This window comes from Bombina bombina, chromosome 4, assembly GCF_027579735.1.
Source record: "Bombina bombina isolate aBomBom1 chromosome 4, aBomBom1.pri, whole genome shotgun sequence".
Lineage (NCBI taxonomy): Eukaryota > Metazoa > Chordata > Amphibia > Anura > Bombinatoridae > Bombina > Bombina bombina.
In genome coordinates, this window is record NC_069502.1 from 925,155,601 (window position 1) to 925,178,664 (window position 23,064).

General features: G+C 38.4%; 1 protein-coding gene across 3 annotated transcripts in view; it reads left to right on the plus strand.

The window, feature by feature from the left end:
- Positions 1-23,064, plus strand: part of CRIM1 (cysteine rich transmembrane BMP regulator 1) — a 1,124,265-nt gene that overhangs the window by 485,857 nt on the left and 615,344 nt on the right. For all 3 annotated transcript variants that reach the window (XM_053711878.1, XM_053711879.1, XM_053711880.1), the window contains one exon: positions 5,734-5,854. In XM_053711878.1, coding sequence (XP_053567853.1) covers positions 5,734-5,854 — 121 coding nt within the window. The remainder of the gene's footprint in view (positions 1-5,733; positions 5,855-23,064) is intronic.

The following is a 23,064-nucleotide window of genomic DNA, read 5'->3' on the forward strand; positions in this document are numbered from 1 at the left end:
TCTTGCCGTTTAGGTTTCACAAAGTTTCCACGCTAATTTCTCTCCATTCTATTTTGAATGTAGTCATTAATTTCCATGCGCAAATTGTCCTTGAATGGCTTGTTTATTGCAGTATCAAGAGTCTGGAGATAGGCCGTCATTCCTGCGGGGATCATTATTTGATCTATTTTTCTTTTGTGAAGAAATGTCTTCATGTCTTTAGCGCGGTGAGTGCTGGCTGCATCCCAGACTAGCAGAACTATTTGGCTCCCTCGCATAACAAGCGGCAGCATTAAATCGACCCACTTCCTTATAACTGCTTGTGTGGCCCAGGCTTTTTCAGTTTCAAGAATAAAAATGCCCAAAACACGTTCAATCTTTTCCTTCTTGCCCTTAGAAATGATTAAAGGTGGGATTTTAGTGCCATCCAGACGAATTGCCAAAATACAGGTAACACGTGCACTTTCATAAGCAGTGGATGGAATGAACACTGAGGAGGCACCACGCTGCTCAATTGTTGTTTGAGATGATTGGCTCATAAACACTGCAGTTTCATCCATAGCAATCATGTTGGAAAGATTGTATTTAGAGAAGTCAGCATCATCAATAAAGGACTTGAATGCAAGTGCTCGCTTAATAACTTGAGCATCTTCCAGCCTAAACAATGTTGTGGATCTTCTTAAAGACAGTTCACTTTGCTGAAGGAAATTATCCAGCCAGTGTTGTGATGCTTTAAAGTCTTCAGGGGCTATGTCAAACTGTGGTGCCATTGCAAAGGCAAATTCTTGAATCTGAGCCCTATTAACAACCAAAGCCTTTGCTCTCCTGTCAACAACCCATTCACTGATCAGTTCTTCCAGTCCAGAAAATAATGGTTGCCTACCTGATCCACACTTGCGCTATTTAGCATTTCCCTTGTCCACTTGTTAAATGAGGTTACCATACTCTGCTCGCCATTTTCGGACCAATCTGATACTCAACATCTTCTCTTTGCAGAAAGCAGTAAGATTTTGGTCCCAAGAGTCTTCCACGATTCCTTTCTTATACTCCATGGAGTAGCTTTTTCTTTTTGCACTCATGTCTACGGGTAGGGGTAAAAAAAATGTTGCACTTCCTGTCTGCTCCGGCTGCGGCTAACAGTGAGCTGCGCGGCGGCGCCCGTCACTACGGTCCAGAGTTACGGTAGCTTCGGTGGGCCTTATTATCGAGGATGCCTTATGTTCGGGGGATGCCTTATTTTCGGGTAGGCTTTATTTTTGGGGGGGGGGGCTTTATTTTCGGGGGAGGCCTTATTTTTGGGGGAGGCCTTATTTTCGGGGAGGTCTTATTTTTGGGGGGAGGCCTTATATTTCAATGAGAAGCAAAACTGTAAGTAGGTCTTATTTTCGAGGGATGTCTTATTTTCGGGGGAAACACGGTATCAACTTTTCTTTATTCTCTTGCTATCTTTATCTGAAAAAGAAGGCATCTAGGCTAAAGAGCTAGACAATTTTTGGTTCTGATCCTGGACAGCACTTGTTTATTGGTGGGTGCATTTAGCCACCAATCAGCAAGCACAACCCAGGTTGTAAACCAAAAATGGGCCGGCTTCTAAGAATGAAGAAAAATTATACACAGTATACCAGAATATGTCTAACTGCAGTACATATTGCCTTTTATAGATGACAACATAAATGTATAAGACAACAAAAAGTATCGGTGCACATCCAACCACTTAAGTCCACTCTTTCATGGCATATTTGTATATGCTTCTGTCTGTCAAATATACTTGCATAGCTTCTAATAAGATTGGGATCAACATCTCGCAATAATATTGTCTTATATTTGAGCTGTAAAAACAAATATACTTCAATCTGCTAAATATACTTACATAGTTCAAATAAGATTGGGATAAACATCTCACAATAATATTGACTTATATTTATGCTGCAAAAAATTGCCTGTTTATGTGTGCTAAGATTAAACAGTCCTTTTGTGGTGTGCTTAACCAAAAAAAACCTTTGTTGTAACATAAATGTATAATTTTAAAATAGTTAATGTACTAGGACTCATGATATATAGATCTATATTAAAGGAACATATAATCCAGCATTGCCCGTTTACTTTAGTTAACAAATTGTTTTCTTGGTATCCTTTGTTGAAAATCAGGGAGGTAAGCTCAGAAGCGTGCTCTTGTCTGAAGCACTTTAATGACATAAGTTTTGCAATAATATTATACATCAGCAAGAGCACTAGATGACAGGACTATTTCCTGTCATGCAGTTCTCTTGATATGTGCATGCTACCTATCTAAATATATCTGTAACAAAGAATAACATGAGAACAAAATAACTTGGAAACTTTTTTTTAAATTGTATTCTCTATCTGAATAATGAAAGGAAAAGTATGGGTTTCATGTCCCTTTAAGGCAACAATTTTAACATGTTATCCAAAATTGTGCACTACTGTCACACTACAAAATATCCAATTCTTTTGTGGGTGTCAAAAATTAGAGGTAGATAAGAGACATATTTATATATTTACTATTTTTCTGTTTAATGTAGTACTTTATAGTGACCATGAATATGTTAACTAAAAATGTATGTGTGATATTGTTACACTACAAAATTTGCAATTATTTTTAGATATCACTTACCGTGACCAGGAATATGTTATCTTCAAATTAATGTAAAATATTCTTACTCTACAAAAATATGGAATTGTCTTTATGGGTGTCAAATATTAGAGATAGAGAAGAGAGAGATGTTTATACATTTACTATATTTGCAGTTCAGTGTACTAGTGACCAGGAGTATGTTATCTAAAAATGTATGTACAATATTGTTATACTACAAATTATGGAATTCTTTTTATGGATATCAAAAATCAGAGGTAGAGAATTCCATAATTTGTAGTATAACAATATTGTACATACATTTTTAGATAACATACTCCTGGTCACTAGTACACTGAACTGCAAAAATAGTAAGAAAAAATGTATATATTTATTATAGTTGCAGTTCCATGTACTACTTACTGTGACCAGGAATATGTTATCTAAAAATGTATGTGTGATGTTTTTACACTACAAAATATGCAATTCTTTTTATAGATGTCAAAAGTTAGAGTTAGAGAGTAGAGAGAGATTTATATATTTTTTTAAAACTTGCAGTGTCGTATTCGTATACTACTTACCATGACCATGATTATGTTATAGGATATGTACGTTAGAGATAGAGAAGAGAGAGAGAGATGTATATATTTCCATGTACTACTTACTGTGACCAGCCAGGAACATTGTATATTCTTTACAGTTGGGTTGATATTACTTCATACATCTCACCTCTAGTGATATTACTTTTCAAATGAAATGAAAATATCACAGCTTGCTATAATTAAGGGAAAAATTAGGTGTCAAAATCCTTCTTTTATATCATGTTTTTTTGCCAGCACATCAAGGGCTTACAGGATAATGTGTCATTGATGGAGACGTGTACCGTACACCATAAAGAATAATTGTTGAGACTGCAGAGATGTAAGGCTACAAGGCTTAGCATTGTTATCCAAGCCCATTGATAACTTGACATTCTGGCATCTCTCTCAGAAACATTTATCATTCTTTATTGAAAATGTGTCATAGTTGCAAAGGTGAAATGAGATGTGAGTTTCAAAGAAATCTATACTTAGCAGTATTTCTTTATGACTTCCTAAAGTAAAGCGTTTGATTCTAATACATCATTAACAAATCATAACTATATTACAGCATGGTTCACATCAAGGAAATGAAAGTGTAGAAATGACCCCAGTTCAAAGACGTTTTGTCAGATATTAATATATAAAGGGCAATTCATTAGCTAAAAGAAAATTTAAAGGCAAATGAAACCCAAATGTTTTCTTTCATGATTCAGATAGAGCAGTTAATTTTAAGCAACTTTCTAATTTACTCCTATTAACATATTTTCATTGTTCTCTTGGTATCTTAATTTGAAAAAGCAGGAATGTAAGCTTAGGAGCAAGACCATTTTTGGTTCAGGACCTGGGTAGCGCTTGCTGATTGGTGGCTAAATGTCATATCCCTTTAACAAAAGGAGACTATACTGTTAATTTGAAATATATATATCTCTTTTTTTGCCAAAGCATAGACATTTTTACTTTTTGAAATAATTAACGTATAATTTGTCTAAGAGGACCATGAATAACAAACCACAATCTCACTACTGTATATCTCAAATAAGGACACAAAGTTAAGTTGGAGAGTTTTGGCGTGATGTCTCAAAACTTTAAAGAGACATGAAATTAAAAATGTAACTTTAATGGTTCGAATAGAGAATGTCGCTTTAACTATGTGTTTAACCCCTTTGTGGGGATTGAAGTGTTAATAGTACATCAAATAGTACAGTTAGAGTGTCAATAGTACATACATTTTATGATCTAACAAATGAGAGCTTGTCATTTTGGTACTAGAATGTAGGGATAGATCGACTATCGGAGCGGCCGATTATTATGGCCGATATTTGGAATTTCTGAAATAATCGGTATCGGCCAGAAAATTACCGATACGGAGCAAATCAAAAGAAATTTAGCTCTATGTAAATATGTAGTTTTAAGTGACACAAATCATCACACAAATAATCTATAGAACATATAAGCTGGCTATAGCCTAGCATCTAATAATAAATAGCACTGATAACAGAGTCCAAGCCCAGGTGTTCCTGGGAGCTCAGTTACCAACTACCATACCCCCAATGGCAGGTCTGTAGATGGACTTGCATAAACAAACATATATGATTTGTGAAATGGAAAATGTTATCTTTAAGGGCACTTAAAGCTACAAATTTTCCCTGAAGTACACAGAGCTAAATGACTTTTGATTTGCTCAAAGAGGTCAGCAATACATAAAACCAATCTGCTTGCTAATTGCTATGAGAAATAGAACATTATTTGTTGCATTCTGATAAATTTTACACATTTTCAAAACATTTCACTAAAGCTGCTATGTTTGACGATTTTTTTATTTAAATATTTTATTTTCCCCTTTGATGAGCATAGAAAACCCCCCCATAAAAATAAAAAACCCATAAAAATAAAAAATGATAGTTCAGGCACATCAATTAAATGTCCACAACAATAAACCTTGAGTAGAAAGCTATGCAGTATAGGAGGCTAGTATCAATATTCTCTAGCAGTGGATAGCAGTGCTCTGACCATTAGGTGGAGCTGTTACACATGTATAAAACTGCCCTTAAGTGACATAATAAAGAAACTTATAGTCCACTCCTCAGTACCAGGGAAGGTATTTGTAATCCAGTAAATATAGGAGCATATTAAAAATTAAAGCACATAAATCTAGCACTGATATTTCAGCATGTCCTTTCTTTCCCTGTCAAGTGGCAGTATATGTGTACCTATACTTAATGATGGAAAATCCTAACTTTTTTTGAAACACTAAAATTTACCCTCCCTTTAATTTTTAATGTATTGGAAAGGAAACATACTAATTGTTGACAAACCCACAAAATAACTTTGTTTTAGTTTGTCTGAAATACCTTAATACAGCGTCAACCAACAATAATCATATAATTCTCAAAGCATTTTTCAGCTAAATTAATCCAACCATGGCTAAAAGAATAATAATTAGGCATCATGAAAACAGTTAGAAGGGAGACACTTTATTTCTTAATCAGAGCAAGAGTAGATTTCATTGTTTGTTTGTCTTTTCAAGAAGGAGGCAAAAAAGTTCAGTTTGTTGGTAACCTGCCCTTGTTTTTTCTTAAGTCTTTAGTGTGGATTGCAGTACCGTGGAGTGCCCGCCAGCTCAACAGGTCGTATGTCCTCCGGATAGTTATGAGACACAAGTCCGACTTACAGCAGATGGATGTTGTACGCTGCCTACAAGGTTTGTTTTTGTTTTTTTTTAATATATCTTTATTGAATTATATACTAGTTACAGAGATCACAAATAAAGTATACATCACATGAAAACAGGTGTAGCATTGAACTATTAATATATATAGTCACATGCTCAAAAAGAGCAAATAACTGTTCAGTCTCACAACATTATTAAGTGAAGAGAAAACGATGGGACCTTGTTCAATATAATAATAATGAAAAGTACATAAGTGCTTAAAGAACAAAAAGAATAAACGAGGCATCCCTAAGATCTAGTTTAATCAAGGGGTATCAAATATTAGGCCTTAACATATTGAAGTGTAATTAATTATAGGGACAATAGCTTCCAAGTCCAAAAAAGGGGTAATAGCTTGAAATATCTGCTGATATGTTTGCATGCATATGTGTACATTTCAAAGCTATATATATTGCAGAAGTAGAGTTAGGTTTGTTTGTTTTTATTGTAGACTTTATTTATCATCGGTCTGTCCGACATGATCCGCTCAGACATCGACGAATGCCGACAGCATACGCTGTCGGCCTTTATCATTGCACAAGCAGTTCTGGTGAACTGCTTGTGCAATGCCGCCCCCTGCAGATTTGTGTGCTAGCAGGGGGTGTCAATCAGCCTGATCGTATAGGATCGGACGGATTGATGTACGCAGCCTCAGAGGCAGCGGATCAGTTATGGAGCAGCGGTCTGAAGGCTCGCGCGGAGCTTGATAATTCGGTGAATTATTCTCTACCATTTAGGTGGAAAATATACTACAAAGAACTACAAAACACCCATCCTACGCCTAAATAACAACCTGGTGGAAGCAATAACTAATCATTTGGCCACAGTTTATCAATTATAAGAACTGCTCCTTAGAAATGTTCAGTTAATCTTGAGTTGACAGTGATGTGTTTGCTGTGTATGTGTCTGTTCCCTACTATTCTTCAGTATATTGTCCCTTACGAGGATTATTGAGCCTGATGTTTAGGGATCATATAAGTTTGTTCTGATTTACTTCATGTACTGTTTATTAAGGTACAATTTGGCGTTACCGAATAGGTCCCTGATTAATAGCAATGATTACCCACATTTTCAGATCTCACTAGAACTGTTCCTGTTTTAAAACAAAAGTGTTTAATAGAGGCCATCCTTGTCTATCTGTTTGTTCTGTACTCTACATGTTAGAGCTCATAGTTTTAAAAGATTTATATCTTGGAATATTCTACATGGGTGACCCTAACCCTACAGTTCAATTAGTTATGGTATCCTCATATGTTATTTTGTATGCCTTGATAGGGCTAATTTGCTGGCTGGCTTTGTCTTGTGATCTGCGGCCGCGATAGCGGGACATTTTGCTAGTAGTGTATACACCAATTTTAGTACCATCACCAGATGTATGTTAGTTTGGGTTTACTTTAACCTGCCTTACTGGTCATTTAGGTTAGTACTGCTTTAACAATCTTTACCTATAGTCGTCAGGGTCTTATATTAAAAACCTAAGTTTTCAGGGTGTTGACATGACATCATATAGACAACTATGATTATATACCCTAGAAGTTTATGGACTCTTTTATTGTGCATGAGTTCTGTAACATTGAATAATTATTATGGTCTGGAAAACCCAAGTGTATTCTAAAGCTAATACAAAATGTAAGATGGTACTAGAATCTATACAGGTGGTCAGACTAGGATTTAAAACACAATTTCCCTCTATTGGGTAGTTACATTGATCTATGCTCTTTGCTATTTGCAGTTGTTTAATCAAAGTTTATTACCATCTTATTACTGCCGATGGTGTTGGCTTAGTATTATTCTAGTCCATATAGATTTCATTTATTTCATTTATATATCTGTTCAAAGAGTCTGAGAGTAGACCTATATATTAACAATATTAACATATTAACAATATTCCCCTCCCGCCCTATATGTTCTCAAATCATAGCTACACTTTTTAGAAGTTCCAGTCTCTGAGACATATAGCCATGTACAAGAAAAACACACTGAGGTTTCCTACTTGAGACCCACGAGTGGTCTCCTACAGTACAGAACTACCTCCCATTGCATTCATTTACTTATAGTGCTAGGAGGTCAAAGAGTGACCTCAGATGACATTTGGAGGGTATATTGTTTTGACGGCAGGACTTATGTAATGTAATAATATCGACATTTAGCATATGACTATGTAATGTTTCTTTAATTTGTTTTGTTCCTTTACACTGATTATAGACAAATGTATTTTGTATGTTTTCTGACATATGCAATCTATATGCCTCCACATTTAAAATTACATTTTTGTAGATTTTTTGAGAGAAAGAGAGCCATCCTATATAATAAAAGACAAGAGTTTGTCTGAAGCCGTCATGCGCAGTTCAGACAAACTCTTGCCGCGAGGACCCGGCAGCAGCGCGAGGACCCGGCAGCTCAGCTGAAACACAGAGGCGCGCGAGGACCCGGCAGCTCAGCTGAAACACAGAGGCGCGCGAGGACCCGGCAGCTCAGCTGAAACACAGAGGCGCGCGAGGACCCGGCAGCTCAGCTGAAACACAGAGGCGCGCGAGGACCCGGCAGCTCAGCTGAAACACAGAGGCGCGCGAGGACCCGGCAGCTCATCTGAAACACAGAGGCGCGCGAGGACGAGAGAGAGAGAGAGAGAGAGAGAGAGAGAGAGAGAGAGAGAGAGAGAGAGAGAGAGAGAAAATATTTTAAATATAACACAACACGGCCCGTGTTAACGGGCTTTAGGACTAGTATATATATAAAATACTATAAATATAAAATTATATACACACACACACATACATATATATTTAAGTTTTATCAAAATGACAGTTTTATGTGTCCCTTTTAAAGGGACACTCAAGTCAAAATTAAACTTTTATGATTCAGACAGAGCATGGAATTTTAAACAACTTTCCAATTTACTTCCATTAACAAAATGTGCACATTCTTTTTATATTTACACTTTTTGAGTCACCAGCTCCTACTCAGCATCTGCAAGAATTCACAGAATATACGTATATGCATTTGTGATTGGCTGATGGCTGTCACATGATACAGGAGGAGTGGAAATAGACATAAGTTTGAAATTTGTCTGAAAAAAATCTACTACTCATTTGAAGTTCAGACTAAGTGCTATTGCATTGTCTTGTTATCATGCATTTGTTGATTATACAAATCTTCTGTAGTTAGTGGTCCTTTACATTTTCATGATTTAGATACAGCATGTAATTTTAAACAACTTTCCAATATACAGGTAGCCCTCAGTTTACGCCGGGGTTAGGTTCCAGAAGGAATGGTTGTAAATCAAAACTGTTGTAAATTGAAACACAGTTTATAATATAAGTCAATGGGAAGTGAGGGAGATAGGTTCCAGGCCCCTCTCAAAATTGTCATAAGTAACACCTAATACATTATTTTTAAAGCTTTGAAATTAAGACTTTAAATGCTAAACAGCATTATAAACCTAATAAAATAATCACACAACACAGACTTAACTTGCATTTTTCTTCAAACAGTTCTTTCTATGCATTCCAATCTGGACTGATTTACAGACAGGAAGATCTTGTTCCTTAGAAATCTACTCAATAGCTCAGGTCTGGTTAAACTGATTAATTTCAGCTTGCTCGGCTTTGCTGCAACACAAGCGGACAGCTCCACCTACTGGCTATTTTAATAAATGCACTGCTTCTCAATGCTTTTCAATAGCAGTCATATGACTGGAAAAAAAGGTTGTTATTGTGAAATGGTGTAAATTGAACCGTTGTAAAACGAGGGCCACCTGTACTTCCATTAAAGAAAAATGTGCACAGTCTTTTATATTTACACTTTTTGAGTCACCAGATCCTACTGAGCATGTGCAAGAATTCACAGACTATACGTATATGCATTTGTGATTGGCTGATTGCTATCACATGGTACAAGGGGAGTGGAAATATACATAACTTTGACATTTGTTATAAAAAATCTACTACCCATTTGAAGTTCAGACTAAGTGCTATTGCATTGTCTTGTTATCTTGCATTTGTTGATTATGCAAATCTAATGTGTTGACTGGTCCTTTAAGGATGCCTTGTTGAACAGACAGTGGGTTACTGGCTTTGATAATATTCTGTACTGAAATCATAAAAAAAAGAAAAATGTAAATATTAGAAATGAAATGTATTTGTCTCAGCGACTTACCTTTCCTAAGCAGATAATGCTGGGCTGGCAGCTAGCCATGCACATAATTGGTAGCAAACAGTGTGATAATAGCACAAATTGGAGTTTTACATATTATTAACAGCCATATCTTGATGAGAAAGCACAACAGAATACATAGGTGCTAATGAGCAGGTACAATTATTCCACTACTGAGAAAACAAGTAAGGCTTTTGAATTAAAGGGCTGTGTATCACTACATGCAACCAAGCAATACTGCATAACTGGAACATAAACAAGAAGAAAAAAAACAAATTAAGGATAATTCATGAACATTGTGTTTTTCATGTTATCAGTAAAAAGAAACTGCTTGCAGCAAATACGTAATCCAAAATAATCAAGTGGAGATATTTTTGCATTGCATTAATCTTTTCATAGACAGATTTATAGTCTAGTTGTTAATAGCCTCATTTCATAACATGCTGAAACAAGAGCTCAAGGGAGAGGTTAAAGCCCTACTGGTCGGTAAATCTTAATCCCGATAGCAAGAAAAGGGAGAAAAGATAATCTGGAGGGAGAAATTGAATGACAAGAAAGAAATACACATAAAATAGGGCAATTAAAGTCCAGCCCTACTTAGCAATGTATATTGGATTTGCAGTAAAGAAAAAGACATATGTAATTCCACGTCTAGCATTTTTTATGGTTTCTTCATAGTTCAGTGGTTCTGTTTAATAACTTTTCAAATTTAGGCCTAAAAACATAAAAAACACACACTAATATATTTCACGGGAATAGCAATTTTTGTTGTTAGTAGGTAGTTAGGGAGATATGGATCAATGAAGACGCTGAAATGATTTTGGATCACCCAAGACTTTATTTTGATGTGTCATAGAAGATTTATCCAGGCTTCTTCATTTTATTTTGTGTATGTGAAATAAAGCTGTTGGTTAGTTGCTCTTCAGTAGGGATGGGCGAATGTGTAAATTTCCAAATTCGAATTTTAGAACGAATGTTATTACCGAAATTCGAATTATAAATCCGAATGTTGATAAGAACGAATATTCTTAAAAATTCTATAATCGAATACTATTTACAGTTTTCGAATGTCACTTTCGAATTCGAATGTTTATAATTAGATCGAATGTCCACATTCGAAATTTCGAATTTAACATTCTATTTAACAAATACTATTCAGAAGTTCAATAGTTCATGTGGTAGGAAATCTAGTAAATTGATACACAATAGATACAAATATATCATTTTGAATGTTTCTATATAGAATATTGCATAATTCGAATATTACATTTAAAGAAAGCATTAGAAATACTATTACAAATATAAATTCGAATTTTTTGAAACAAATATTTATGAATGTAATTGTAAAATTCGAAACCGAACATTCGAAAATCGAATGTTAGAATGTTATGTAAACATTCGAAATACGATTTGAACGAACAAATGTATTAAAATTTGTTTCATTTTTCGAATGTTGCGAAACATTTCCCCATCCCTACTCTTCAGAGTATTATTTGGTTCTATTAAAGTGATATAAAACACAATTTCTCTTGTTAAGTGTATCCAGTCCACGGATCATCCATTACTTGTGGGATATTCTCCTTCCCAACAGGAAGTTGCAAGAGGATCACCCACAGCAGAGCTGCTATATAGCTCCTCCCCTCACTGCCATATCCAGTCATTCTCTTGCAACTCTCAACACAGATGGACGTAGTAAGAGGAGAGTGGTGTATTATAGTTAGTTTTTTAACTTCAATCAAAAGTTTGTTATTTTTAAATGGTACCGGAGTGTACTGTTTCATCTCAGGCAGCATTAGAAGAAGAATCTGCCTGTGATTTCTATGATCTTAGCAGAAGTAACTAAGATCCATTGCTGTTCTCACATATTCTGAGGAGTGAGGTAACTTCAGAGAGGGAATGGCGTGCAGGTTTTCCTGCAATAAGGTATGTGCAGTTAATATTTTTCTAGGGATGGAATTTGCTAGAAAATGCTGCTGATACCGGATTAATGTAAGTAAAGCCTTAAATGCAGTGATAGCGACTGGTATCAGGCTTATTAATAGAGATACATACTCTTATAAAAGTGTAATATAAAACGTTTGCTGGCATGTTTAATCGTTTTTATATATGTTTGGTGACAAAACTTATTGGGGCCTAGTTTTTTTCCACATGGCTGGTTTGATTTATGCCTAGAAACAGAGGCTTTCCACTGTTGCAATATGAGTGGGAAGGGCCTATTTTAGTGCTTTTCTGTGCAGATAAAAATACTGACAGAGACATTCAGCTACTTCCTACATGATCCAGGACATCTCTGAAGGGCTCAAAAGGCTTCAAAGTCGTGTTTGAGGAGGGTAACAATCACAGTAGACTGTGGCAGTTGTTGTGACTGTGTTTAAAAAACGTTTTTGTCATTTATTATTCTGTTTTTGTTATTAAGCGGTTAATCATCCATTTGCAAGTGGGTGCAATGCTCTGCTGACTTGTTACATACACTGTAAAAATTTTGTTAGTGTAACTGCCTTTTTTCACTGTTATTTCAAATTTTGTCAAAATTTGTTTCTCTTAAAGGCACAGTAACGTTTTTTATATTGCTTGTTAACTTGCTTTAAAGTGTTTTCCAAGCTTGCTAGTCTCATTGCTAGTCTGTACAAACATGTCTGAAACAGAGGATACTTGTTCATTATGTTTAAAAGCCATGGTGGAGCCCCATAGGAGAATGTGTACTAAATGTATTGATTTCACCTTAAACAGTAAAGATCAGTCTTTATCTATAAAATAATTTTCACCAGAGGGGTCTGTCGAGGGGGAAGTTATGCCGACTAACTCTCCCCACGTGTTGGACCCTTCGCCTCCCGCTCAAGGGACGCACGCTAATATGGCGCCAAGTATATCAGGGACGCCCATAGCGATTACTTTGCAGGACATGGCTGCAATCATGAATATTACCCTGTCAGAGGTATTATCCAGATTGCCTGAATTGAGAGGCAAGCGCGATAGCTCTGGGGTTAGACGAGATACAGAGCGCGTAGATGCTGTAAGAGCCATGTCTGATACTGCGTCACAATATGCAGAACCTGAGGACGGAGAGCTTCAGTCTGCGGGTGACGTCTCTGAATCGGGGAGACCTGATTCAGAGATTTCTAATTTTTAATTTTTGTTGATTGGGGAGGTATTAGCTGCTCTGAATGACTGTGACACAATTGCAGTGCCAGAGAAATTGTGTAGGCTGGATAAATACTATGCAGTGCCGGTGAGTACTGATGTTTTTCCAATACCTAAAAGGCTTACAGAAATTATTAGTAAGGAGTGGGATAGGCCCGGTGTGCCCTTTTCCCCACCTCCTATATTTAGAAAAATGTTTCCAATAGATGCCACTACACGGGACTTATGGCAGACTGTCCCTAAGGTGGAGGGAGCAGTTTCTACTTTAGCAAAGCGTACCACTATTCCGGTTGAGGACAGTTGTGCTTTTTCAGATCCAATGGATAACAAAATTAGAGGGTTACCTTAAGAAAATGTTTATTCAACAAGGTTTTATTTTACAGCCCCTTGCATGCATTGCGCCTGTCACTGCTGCGGCGGCATTCTGGTTTGAGGCCCTGGAAGAGGCCATCCATACAGCTCCATTGACTGAAATTGTTGACAAGCTTAGAACTCTTAAGATAGCTAACTCATTTGTTTCTGATGCCATTGTTCATTTGACTAAACTAACGGCTAAGAATTCCGGATTCGCCATCCAGGCGCGTAGGGCGCTATGGCTCAAATCCTGGTCAGCTGATGTGACTTCAAAGTCTAAATTACTCAACATTCCTTTCAAGGGGCAGACCTTATTCGGGCCTGGTTTGAAAGAAATTATTGCTGACATTACTGGAGGTAAGGGTCATACCCTTCCTCAGGACAGGGCCAAATCAAAGGCCAAACAGTCTAATTTTCGTGCCTTTCGAAATTTCAAGGCAGGTGCAGCATCAACTTCCTCTGCTTCAAAACAAGAGGGAACGTTTGCTCAATCCAAGCAGGCCTGGAAACCTAACCAGTCCTGGAACAAGGGCAAGCAGGCCAGAAAGCCTGCTGCTGCCTCTAAGACAGCATGAAGGAGCGGCCCCCTATCCGACAACGGATCTAGTAGGGGGCAGACTCTCTCTCTTCGCCCAGTCATGGGCAAGAGATGTTCAGGATCCCTGGGCGTTGGAGATCATATCTCAGGGATATCTTCTGGACTTCAAAGCTTCTCCTCCACAAGGGAGATTTCACCTTTCAAGATTATCTGCAAACCAGATAAAGAAAGAGGCATTCCTAAACTGCGTACAAGATCTCCTTGTAATGGGAGTGATCCATCCAGTTCCGCGGACGAACCAAAAAAGAGGGAACCTTCAGACCAATTTTGGATTTAAAGATTCTAAACAAATTCCTCAGAGTTCCGTCATTCAAGATGGAAACTATTCGAACCATTTTACCCATGATCCAAGAGGGTCAGTACATGACCACAGTGGCCTTAAAGGATGCCTACCTTCACATTCCGATTCACAAGAATCATCATCAGTTCCTGAGGTTTGCCTTTCTAGACAGGCATTACCAATTTGTAGCTCTTCCATTCGGGTTGGCTACAGCCCCAATAATTTTTACAAAGGTTCTGGCGACCGCGAGGCATAGCGGTGGCTCCTTACCTGGACGATATCCTGATACAGGCGTCAAGCTTTCAAATTGGCAAATCTCATACAGAGATAGTTCTGGCATTCCTGAGGTCCCATGGGTGGAAAGTGAACGAAGAAAAGAGTTCTCTATCTCCTCTCACGAGGGTTTCCTTCCTAGGGACTCTAATAGATTCTGTAGAAATGAAAATTTACCTGACGGAGTCCAGGTTATCAAAACTTCTAAATGCTTGCCGTGTACTTCACTCCATTCCGCGCCCCACGGTGGCTCAGTGCATGGAAGTAATCGGCTTAATGGTAGCGGCGATGGACATAGTGCCATTCGCGCGCCTGCATCTCAGACCGCTGCAATTATGCATGCTCAGTCAGTGGAATGGGGATTACACAGATTTGTCCCCTCTACTAAATCTGGATCAGGAAACCAGAGATTCTCTTCTCTCGTGGTTATCTCGGGCCCATCTGTCCAAGGGTATGACCTTTCGCAGACCAGATTGGACAATTGTAATAACAGATGCCAGCCTTCTAGGTTGGGGTGCAGTCTGGAACTCCCTGAAGGCTCAGGGTTCATGGACTCAGGAGGAGAAACTCCTCCCAATAAATATTCTGGAGTTAAGAGCAATATTCAATGCTCTTCTGGCTTGGCCTCAGCTAGCAACACTGAGGTTCATCAGATTTCAGTCGGATAACATCACAACTGTGGCTTACATCAACCATCAAGGGGGAACCAGGAGTTCCCTAGCGATGTCAGTAGTCTCCAAGATAATTCGCTGGGCAGAGACTCACTCTTGCCACTTGTCAGCGATCCATATCCCAGGTGTAGAGAACTGGGAGCCGGATTTTCTAAGTCGTCAGACTTTTCATCCGGGGGAATGGGAACTCCATCCGGAGGTGTTTGCTCAATTGGTTCTCCGTTGGTGCAAACCAGAATTGGATCTCATGGCGTCTCGCCAGAACGCCAAGCTTCCTTGTTACGGATCCAGGTCCAGGGACCCAGAAGCGGCACTGATAGATGCTCTAGCAGCGCATTGGTTCTTCAACCTGGCTTATGTGTTTCCACCGTTTCCTCTGCTCCCTCGTCTGATTGCCAAAATCAAACAGGAAAGAGCATTGGTGATATTGATAGCGCCTGCGTGGCCACGCAGGACCTGGTATGCAGACCTAGTGGACATGTCATCCTTTCCACCATGGACTCTGCCTCTGAGACAAGACCTTCTAATACAAGGTCCTTTCAATCATCCGAATATACTTTCTCTGAGACTGACTGCATGGAGATTGAACGCTTGATCCTATCAAAGCGTGGCTTCTCCGAGTCAGTAATTGATACCTTAATACAGGCACGAAAGCCTGTCACCAGGAAAATTTACCACAAGATATGGCGTAAATATCTTCATTGGTGTGAATCCAAGAATTACTCATGGAGTAGGGTTAGGATTCCTAGGATATTGTCCTTCCTCCAAGAGGGTTTGGACAAAGGATTATCATCTAGTTCTTTAAAGGGACAGATTTCTGCTCTGTCTATTCTTTTACACAAGCGTCTGGCAGAAGTTCCAGACGTTCAGGCATTTTGTCAGGCTTTAGTTAGAATTAAGCCTGTGTTTAACCCCTTAATGACCGGACCATTTTTCAATTTTCTTACCCTTAATGACAATGGCTATTTTTACATTTCTGCAGTGTTTGTGTTTAGCTGTAATTTCCCTCTTACTCATTTACTCTACCCACACATATTATATACCGTTTTTCTCGCCATTAAATGGACTTTCTAAGGATACCATTATTTTCATCATATCTTATAATTTCCTATAAAAAAAATATAAAATATGAGGAAAAAATTGAAAAAAACACACTTTTTCTAACTTTGACCCCCAAAATCTGTTACACATCTACAATCACCAAAAAACACCTATGCTAAATAGTTTCTAAATTTTGTCCTGAGTTTAGAAATACCCAATGTTTACATGTTCTTTACTTTTTTTGCAAGTTATAGGGCCATAAATACAAGTAGCACTTTGCTATTTCCAAACAACTTTTTTTCAAAATTAGCGCTAGTTACATTGGAACCCTGATATCTGTCAGGAATACCTGAATATCCCTTGACATGTATATATTTTTTTTTAGAAGACAACCCAAAGTATTGATCTAGGCCCATTTTGGTATATTTCATGCCACCATTTCACCGCCAAATGTCATCAAATAAAAAAAAAAGTTCACTTTTTCACAAATTTTGTCACAAACTTTAGGTTTCCCACTGAAATTATTTACAAACAGCTTCTGCAATTAAGGCACAAATGGTTGTAAATGCTTCTTTGGGATCCCCTTTGTTCAGAAATAGCAGACTTATATGGCTTTGGGGTTGCTTTTTGGTAAGTAGAAGGCCGCTAAATGCTGCTGCGCACCACACGTAAATTATGCCCAGCAGTTAAGGGGTTAAATTAGGTAGCTTGTAGGGAGCTTGCAGGGTTAATTTTAGCTTTAGGGTAGAGATCAGCCTCCCACCTGACACATCCCACCCCCTGATCCCTCCCAAACAGTTCTCTTCCCTCCCCCACCCCACAATTGTCCCCGCCATCTTAAGTACTGGCAGACTTTCTGCCAGTACTTAATAAAAGGAGTTTTTCTTTTTTTTAATAAAAAAAAATAAAATGTTTTAGCTGTGATGGACTCCTGCCTTAGCCCCAACCTCCATGATCCCCCCCCCCAGCTCTCTAACCCTCTCCCCTACCTAATTGCCGCCATCTTGGGTACTGGCAGCTGTCTGCCAGTACCCAATTTGCCCCCCAAAAAAGTGTTTTTTTTTATCTTTTATTGCCATTTTAAATTTTTCTGTAGTGTAGCAGCCCCCCACAATACCCCAACCCCCTCCCCCTCCCAGATCCTTATATATTTATTTTTTCCCCCCTCTTCCCTCTCATTGGTGTCAGTGTGGGTAGCTAATCGCGCGCGCGCACGCGCACCCGCGCGCGCCCCCGCACGCACATGCACTCCCCCGCATGCTCCCGGCACCCGGCGTGCACATTGCACTTACAGGAGCCGGATGCCGGGTAGCGATGGGCCGCCCACCCGCCTCCCTGTTGCGCTCCCACCCACCAACGAACCGGCACCATCGCTACCGGTGCAGAGAGGGCCACAGAGTGGCTCTCTCTGCATCGGAGTCTTCTGAAAGGGTATTGCAGGATGCCTCCATATGGAGGCATCACTGCAATACCCTGAGAGCTGCTGGAAGCGATTGCGATCGCTTCCAGCACTCTCTTAGACAACTGACGTACCAGGTACGTCTATTGTCATTAACTGTAAGTTAATGCATGACGTACCTGGTACGTCAGTTGTCATTAAGGGGTTAAACCTGTTGCTCCTCCATGGAGCTTAAACTTGGTTCTTAAAGTTCTTCAAGGGGTTCCGTTTGAACCCCTTCATTCTATTGATATCAAACTTCTTTCATGGAAAGTTCTTTTTCTGATGGCTATTTCCTCGGCTCGAAGAGTCTCGGAGTTATCTGCCTTACATTGTGATTCTCCTTATCTGATCTTTCATTCAGATAAAGTTGTTCTGCGTACAAAACCTGGGTTTTTACCTAAGGTGGTTTCTAACAAGAATATCAATCAAGAGATTGTTGTTCCATCATTATGTCCTAATCCTTCTTCAAAGAAGGAACGTCTTTTGCATAATCTAGACGTAGTCCGTGCCTTGAAGTTTTACTTACAGGCTACTAATGATTTTCGCCAAACATCTAACCTGTTTGTTGTTTACTCTGGACAGAGGAGAGGTCAGAAGGCCTCGGCAACCTCTCTTTCTTTTTGGCTTCGGAGTATAATCCGTTTAGCCTATGAGACTGCTGGACAGCAGCCTCCTGAAAGGATTACGGCTCATTCTACTAGAGCTGTGGCTTCCACCTGGGCCTTTAAAAATGAGGCCTCTGTTGAACAGATTTGCAAGGCTGCAACTTGGTCTTCCCTTCATACTTTTTCCAAATTTTCCAAATTTGATACTTTTGCTTCTTCGGAGGCTGTTTTTGGGAGAAAGGTTCTACAGGCAGTGGTTCCTTCCGTTTAAGTTCCTGCCTTGTCCCTCCCATCATCCGTGTACTTTAGCTTTGGTATTGGTATCCCACAAGTAATGGATGATCCGTGGACTGGATAAACTTAACAAGAGAAAACATAATTTAAGCTTACCTGATAAATGTATTTCTCTTGTAGTGTATCCAGTCCACGGCCCGCCCTGTCCTTTTAAGGCAGGTCTAAATTTTAATTAAACTACAGTCACCACTGCACCCTATGGTTTCTCCTTTCTCGGCTTGTTTCGGTCGAATGACTGGATATGGCAGTGAGGGGAGGAGCTATATAGCAGCTCTGCTGTGGGTGATCCTCTTGCAACTTCCTGTTGGGAAGGAGAATATCCCACAAGTAATGGATGATCCGTGGACTGGATACACTACAAGAGAAATAAATTTATCAGGTAAGCATAAATTATGTTTTTTTTATTTCATGATACAGATAGAGCGTGCAATTTTAAGCAATTTTCTAATTTACTCTTATTATGATTTTTTCTTTGTTTTCTTGATATCTTTATTTGAAAAGTAGGAATGTAAGCTTAGGAGCTGGCCCATTTTTGGTTCAGCACCTGGGTAGCCCTTGCTGAGTGATGAATAAATGTAGCCACCAATTAGTAAGCTCTACCCAGGGTGCTGAACCAAACATGGGCCTGCTCCTAAGTTTACATTCCTGTTTTTTCAAATAAAGATACCAAGAGAACAAATAAAAATTGATAATAGGAGTAAATTAGAAAGTTTCTTAAAATTGAATGCTCTATCGGAATCATGAAATAAAAAAAATTGTGTTGCATGTGCCTTTAAGGAAAGAAAGAAGAACATATTAACGGAACATCACCAGGTGTATTAGCGCAATTTAATGAAAACGTAAATTGTAATAATTATTGTTTTGTTCTTTAGAAACAAAGTTACAAGATTCATAGTAGGGGAAAGATACAGATTTAACCGCAAAGGGGTTAAACTTACAGTAGAAGTGCAGCTTGGCACACGCATTGTACTGTAGGTCCCGAGCAGAGCCCACCGCTGATCCATTCAGTAGCGCTAGTCACATGATTTATGGATTAGAGCAGGTCCCTTTAATGTGTCAGAAGATTTATCCAGGTTAGGTTGGATCGACAATATAATGAAAGAGTTAAGGTATATGAACATCACTATTAAAGGGACAGTCAACACCCATGAAAACTTTATTCCATACCTTAGATCAACAAAAAAAATGAGCCTGCACCGCATCCCATCTTCAATAACACTAACGTTAGGTGGCTAATCTTCAATGAACATTTAGTTTTCAGCGTTAGATATGGCCGCCAAACTCCCCCCACTGTTACGTAGGAGGCTTCTTCTCTAAGTCTTCAGCCAATGATCATAAAATCCTCGGCTAGATTCTTTAGCCACGTTCACGGAGACACTTTCTATTTCTAATAGCGAGCGTACTACAATTATATAGCGCATGCGCATTAGAAATAGTGTCCCTGTGAACGAGTATTGATTTAAAACAAGAAGGGGACGGAGGAAGAGGGGGGAGGAGTTTGGCGGCCATATCTACCGCTGAAAACTAAATGTTCATTGAAGATTAGCCACCTAACGTTAGTGTTATTGAAGATGGGATGCGGTGCAGGCTCATTTTTTGTTGTTGATATAAGGTATGGAATAAAGTTTTCATGGGTGTTGACTGTCCCTTTAAGCTTTTGTGGGTCAGACAGAGCATGGCATTTTAAGAGTCTTTTCTAAGTACTTCCATCATTAAATTTACTTCAGTCTCTTTGGGGCCGATTGAACAAAGCCCAGACCTATATAAGCTCAGGAGCAGCAATTCACTAATGGCAGCTAGCTGATGATTGGTGGCTACACATATTTGCTACTTATCATTGGTTCACCAGATGTCTTCAGCTAGCTCCCAGTAGCTGCTCTGCAGCTATCTTCAACTATGTTATTTAAAATTCCTTTGCATGGGATAAACAGAGTTACAAGATTTATAATAGAGGAAAGATAAATATTCACAAAAGAGTGTGGTATATTAATTTAGAGGTCTACTTATCTGCATACTGTGCTTAAAGGGACATTTGTTTCATGATTAAGATAGAGCGTGCAATTTTCAATAACTTTCCAATTTATTTCTATTATCTAATTTGTTTTGTTTTCTTTGTATCCTTTGTTGAAAAGTGTATACCTAGACAGGCTCAGGAGCTGTTGTGCAGCCACCAATCAGAGGCTACTGAGCCTATCTAGATATGCTTTTCAGGAAAGAATATCAAGAGAATGGAGCAATTTAGACAATAGAAGTACATTAGAAAGTTGTTTAAAATTGTATTCTCTATCTGAATCATGAAAGAAAAAATTTGGGTTTAATGCCCCTTTAACTTTTACCCAACAGCCATAGTATTACATATTTATCATGATAGACATAAGCAGGTAGAAAAGCTTGTGCATTTTTTTTCTGTAACATCAAAAACATTATTTAGAGTACATTTCAATGCTAATGTTGTTTATAGCAGTACTTTGCTGTTCTTAGTCCATTTAAATGAGAATTTCAGCAAACCATTATGGTTATTTGTGTAACACACATTATGCTAAAATACATCCAGTAGTGTAGGTTTTACCAGATCAAAAGATTTTTTTCTTTTAGCTTCAACTACTGTGTTCCCTACTACAGATGAGTTTTTTTCTGTACTACAAATGTTCACTCTGAGATTATGTTTAAAATCAAAAATAAAATAAAATATATATATACATATACTTTAATGCAGAACATTCTGTGATCTAAGATATCATCATAAAAAAATGAAAAAATGCAGCATGTCAGCAGAAAGAACGGGACACATGCAAGAACTGTTAGCCCTTTGGCTTTGCAGCACTGCTTGACATCAGACTGTTCTCTTCAAACAGTGCTGTGCTCTGTCTGCACTGTGTAAGTTTCCCTTAAAGGCTGTGACACACTGCAAGCGGAGCGGCGCACAGCATGTACATGCGGCTGTGTGTGCTCAGTGTGTCCTGCCTTTTCATCTCTGAGCACGCTGCTGCGTCAGGACGCGTAACTGAGTGCTCAGCAATGAAATATTTGATCTTCAGAAGCGATGCGACGTGGAGCGAAGCAGCTGCTTCGCCTCACGCCGCATCGCTTGCAGTGTGTCACAGCCTTAACACAGTGCAGCCAGAGTGAAGCACTGTTTGAAGAGAACAGTCAAACAGAATTGTGATGTAAATCGGCAGCGTGTTGATTGATAACTGTCTCTCAGGAATTTTTTCAACCCCACCCACCGTAGGCTTTCCCAGTCTGTAAAGCTGTGACTCCTGAATGTAAGATGTTCCTGGGAGCAATGCACCATTTTTACATTATAATTATGTGATGTTAGACCAAGAGTTAAAGGAAACACATTTATTTGAGACATTTGTAAAATTTAGCAATTTCTGTTTTTCGCTGCAGCTAATTTGCAACAACACTGCAATATATCATAAAACTTTAAAAAAAGGTTTATTCTCTAATTAATCAACACGTTGCAATTAATCTGGTGCTTTAGTGTACCTGCCTAATTTAAAATTTAATTTAATTTCAAAGTGACCTGCAGATTCCATATGGCATGCCCCATGGACTGTATGATATGATTGAAACCTTTAAGTGTTTTAAAGTGACAGTAAACTTTCCCGTTTGTATAAACAGATCCAGAATGCAAGCGGTATCAGTTTTAATGTAAATGCGATATAACTTACTTTTTAATCTAGCCATGTTAGTGCAATACCCTGCGCTCTGGACACCTACTTCAGAAGTATATTTTTTGAACAGATTGAACTGTTCTCCAATCAGTGCTTTTGGCGTACGGCACTTTTATTGCAACTAGAGCACCAATTTTTTTTTTTTAAATTTAGCTCACGGCCAGAGTGTGGGGTATTTGAATTTCAGCACTACATTAAAAAGTAAGTTATAGCGCATCTTCATTACAACTGATTAATTAAAGGGACAGTACATGGTAACATTGTTTTTATATGAATGTATTTTCAATGACTTGTTATACCAGTTGCAGAGTATAAAATGTATGATAAATTGCATTTTTCGGTTTATTTGCGTATATGTAGTAGCTGGTTTTGTGCTTTTAAACCACAGCATATTACAATAGGTTGAGCTTCAGGTAATATCAGATCTCATTATGTTATCACTTTGTGTACACACACTTGCTTCCTTATCTTATATTTGTCTAGAAAACCAAAGCTCAATACTTAGAGAGAGCAATGGAAAATGATCATTTTATTACTTAACCATCATGCCCCCCACTGAGAGTGTAATCTCTTCTGCTGGCTGTGTTTACTTAGGCTATTTAATAGAATATACTCCAGTATAGAAACTTTCAGTATAGGTTGGGATACCACAGGCTAAATCAGCTATT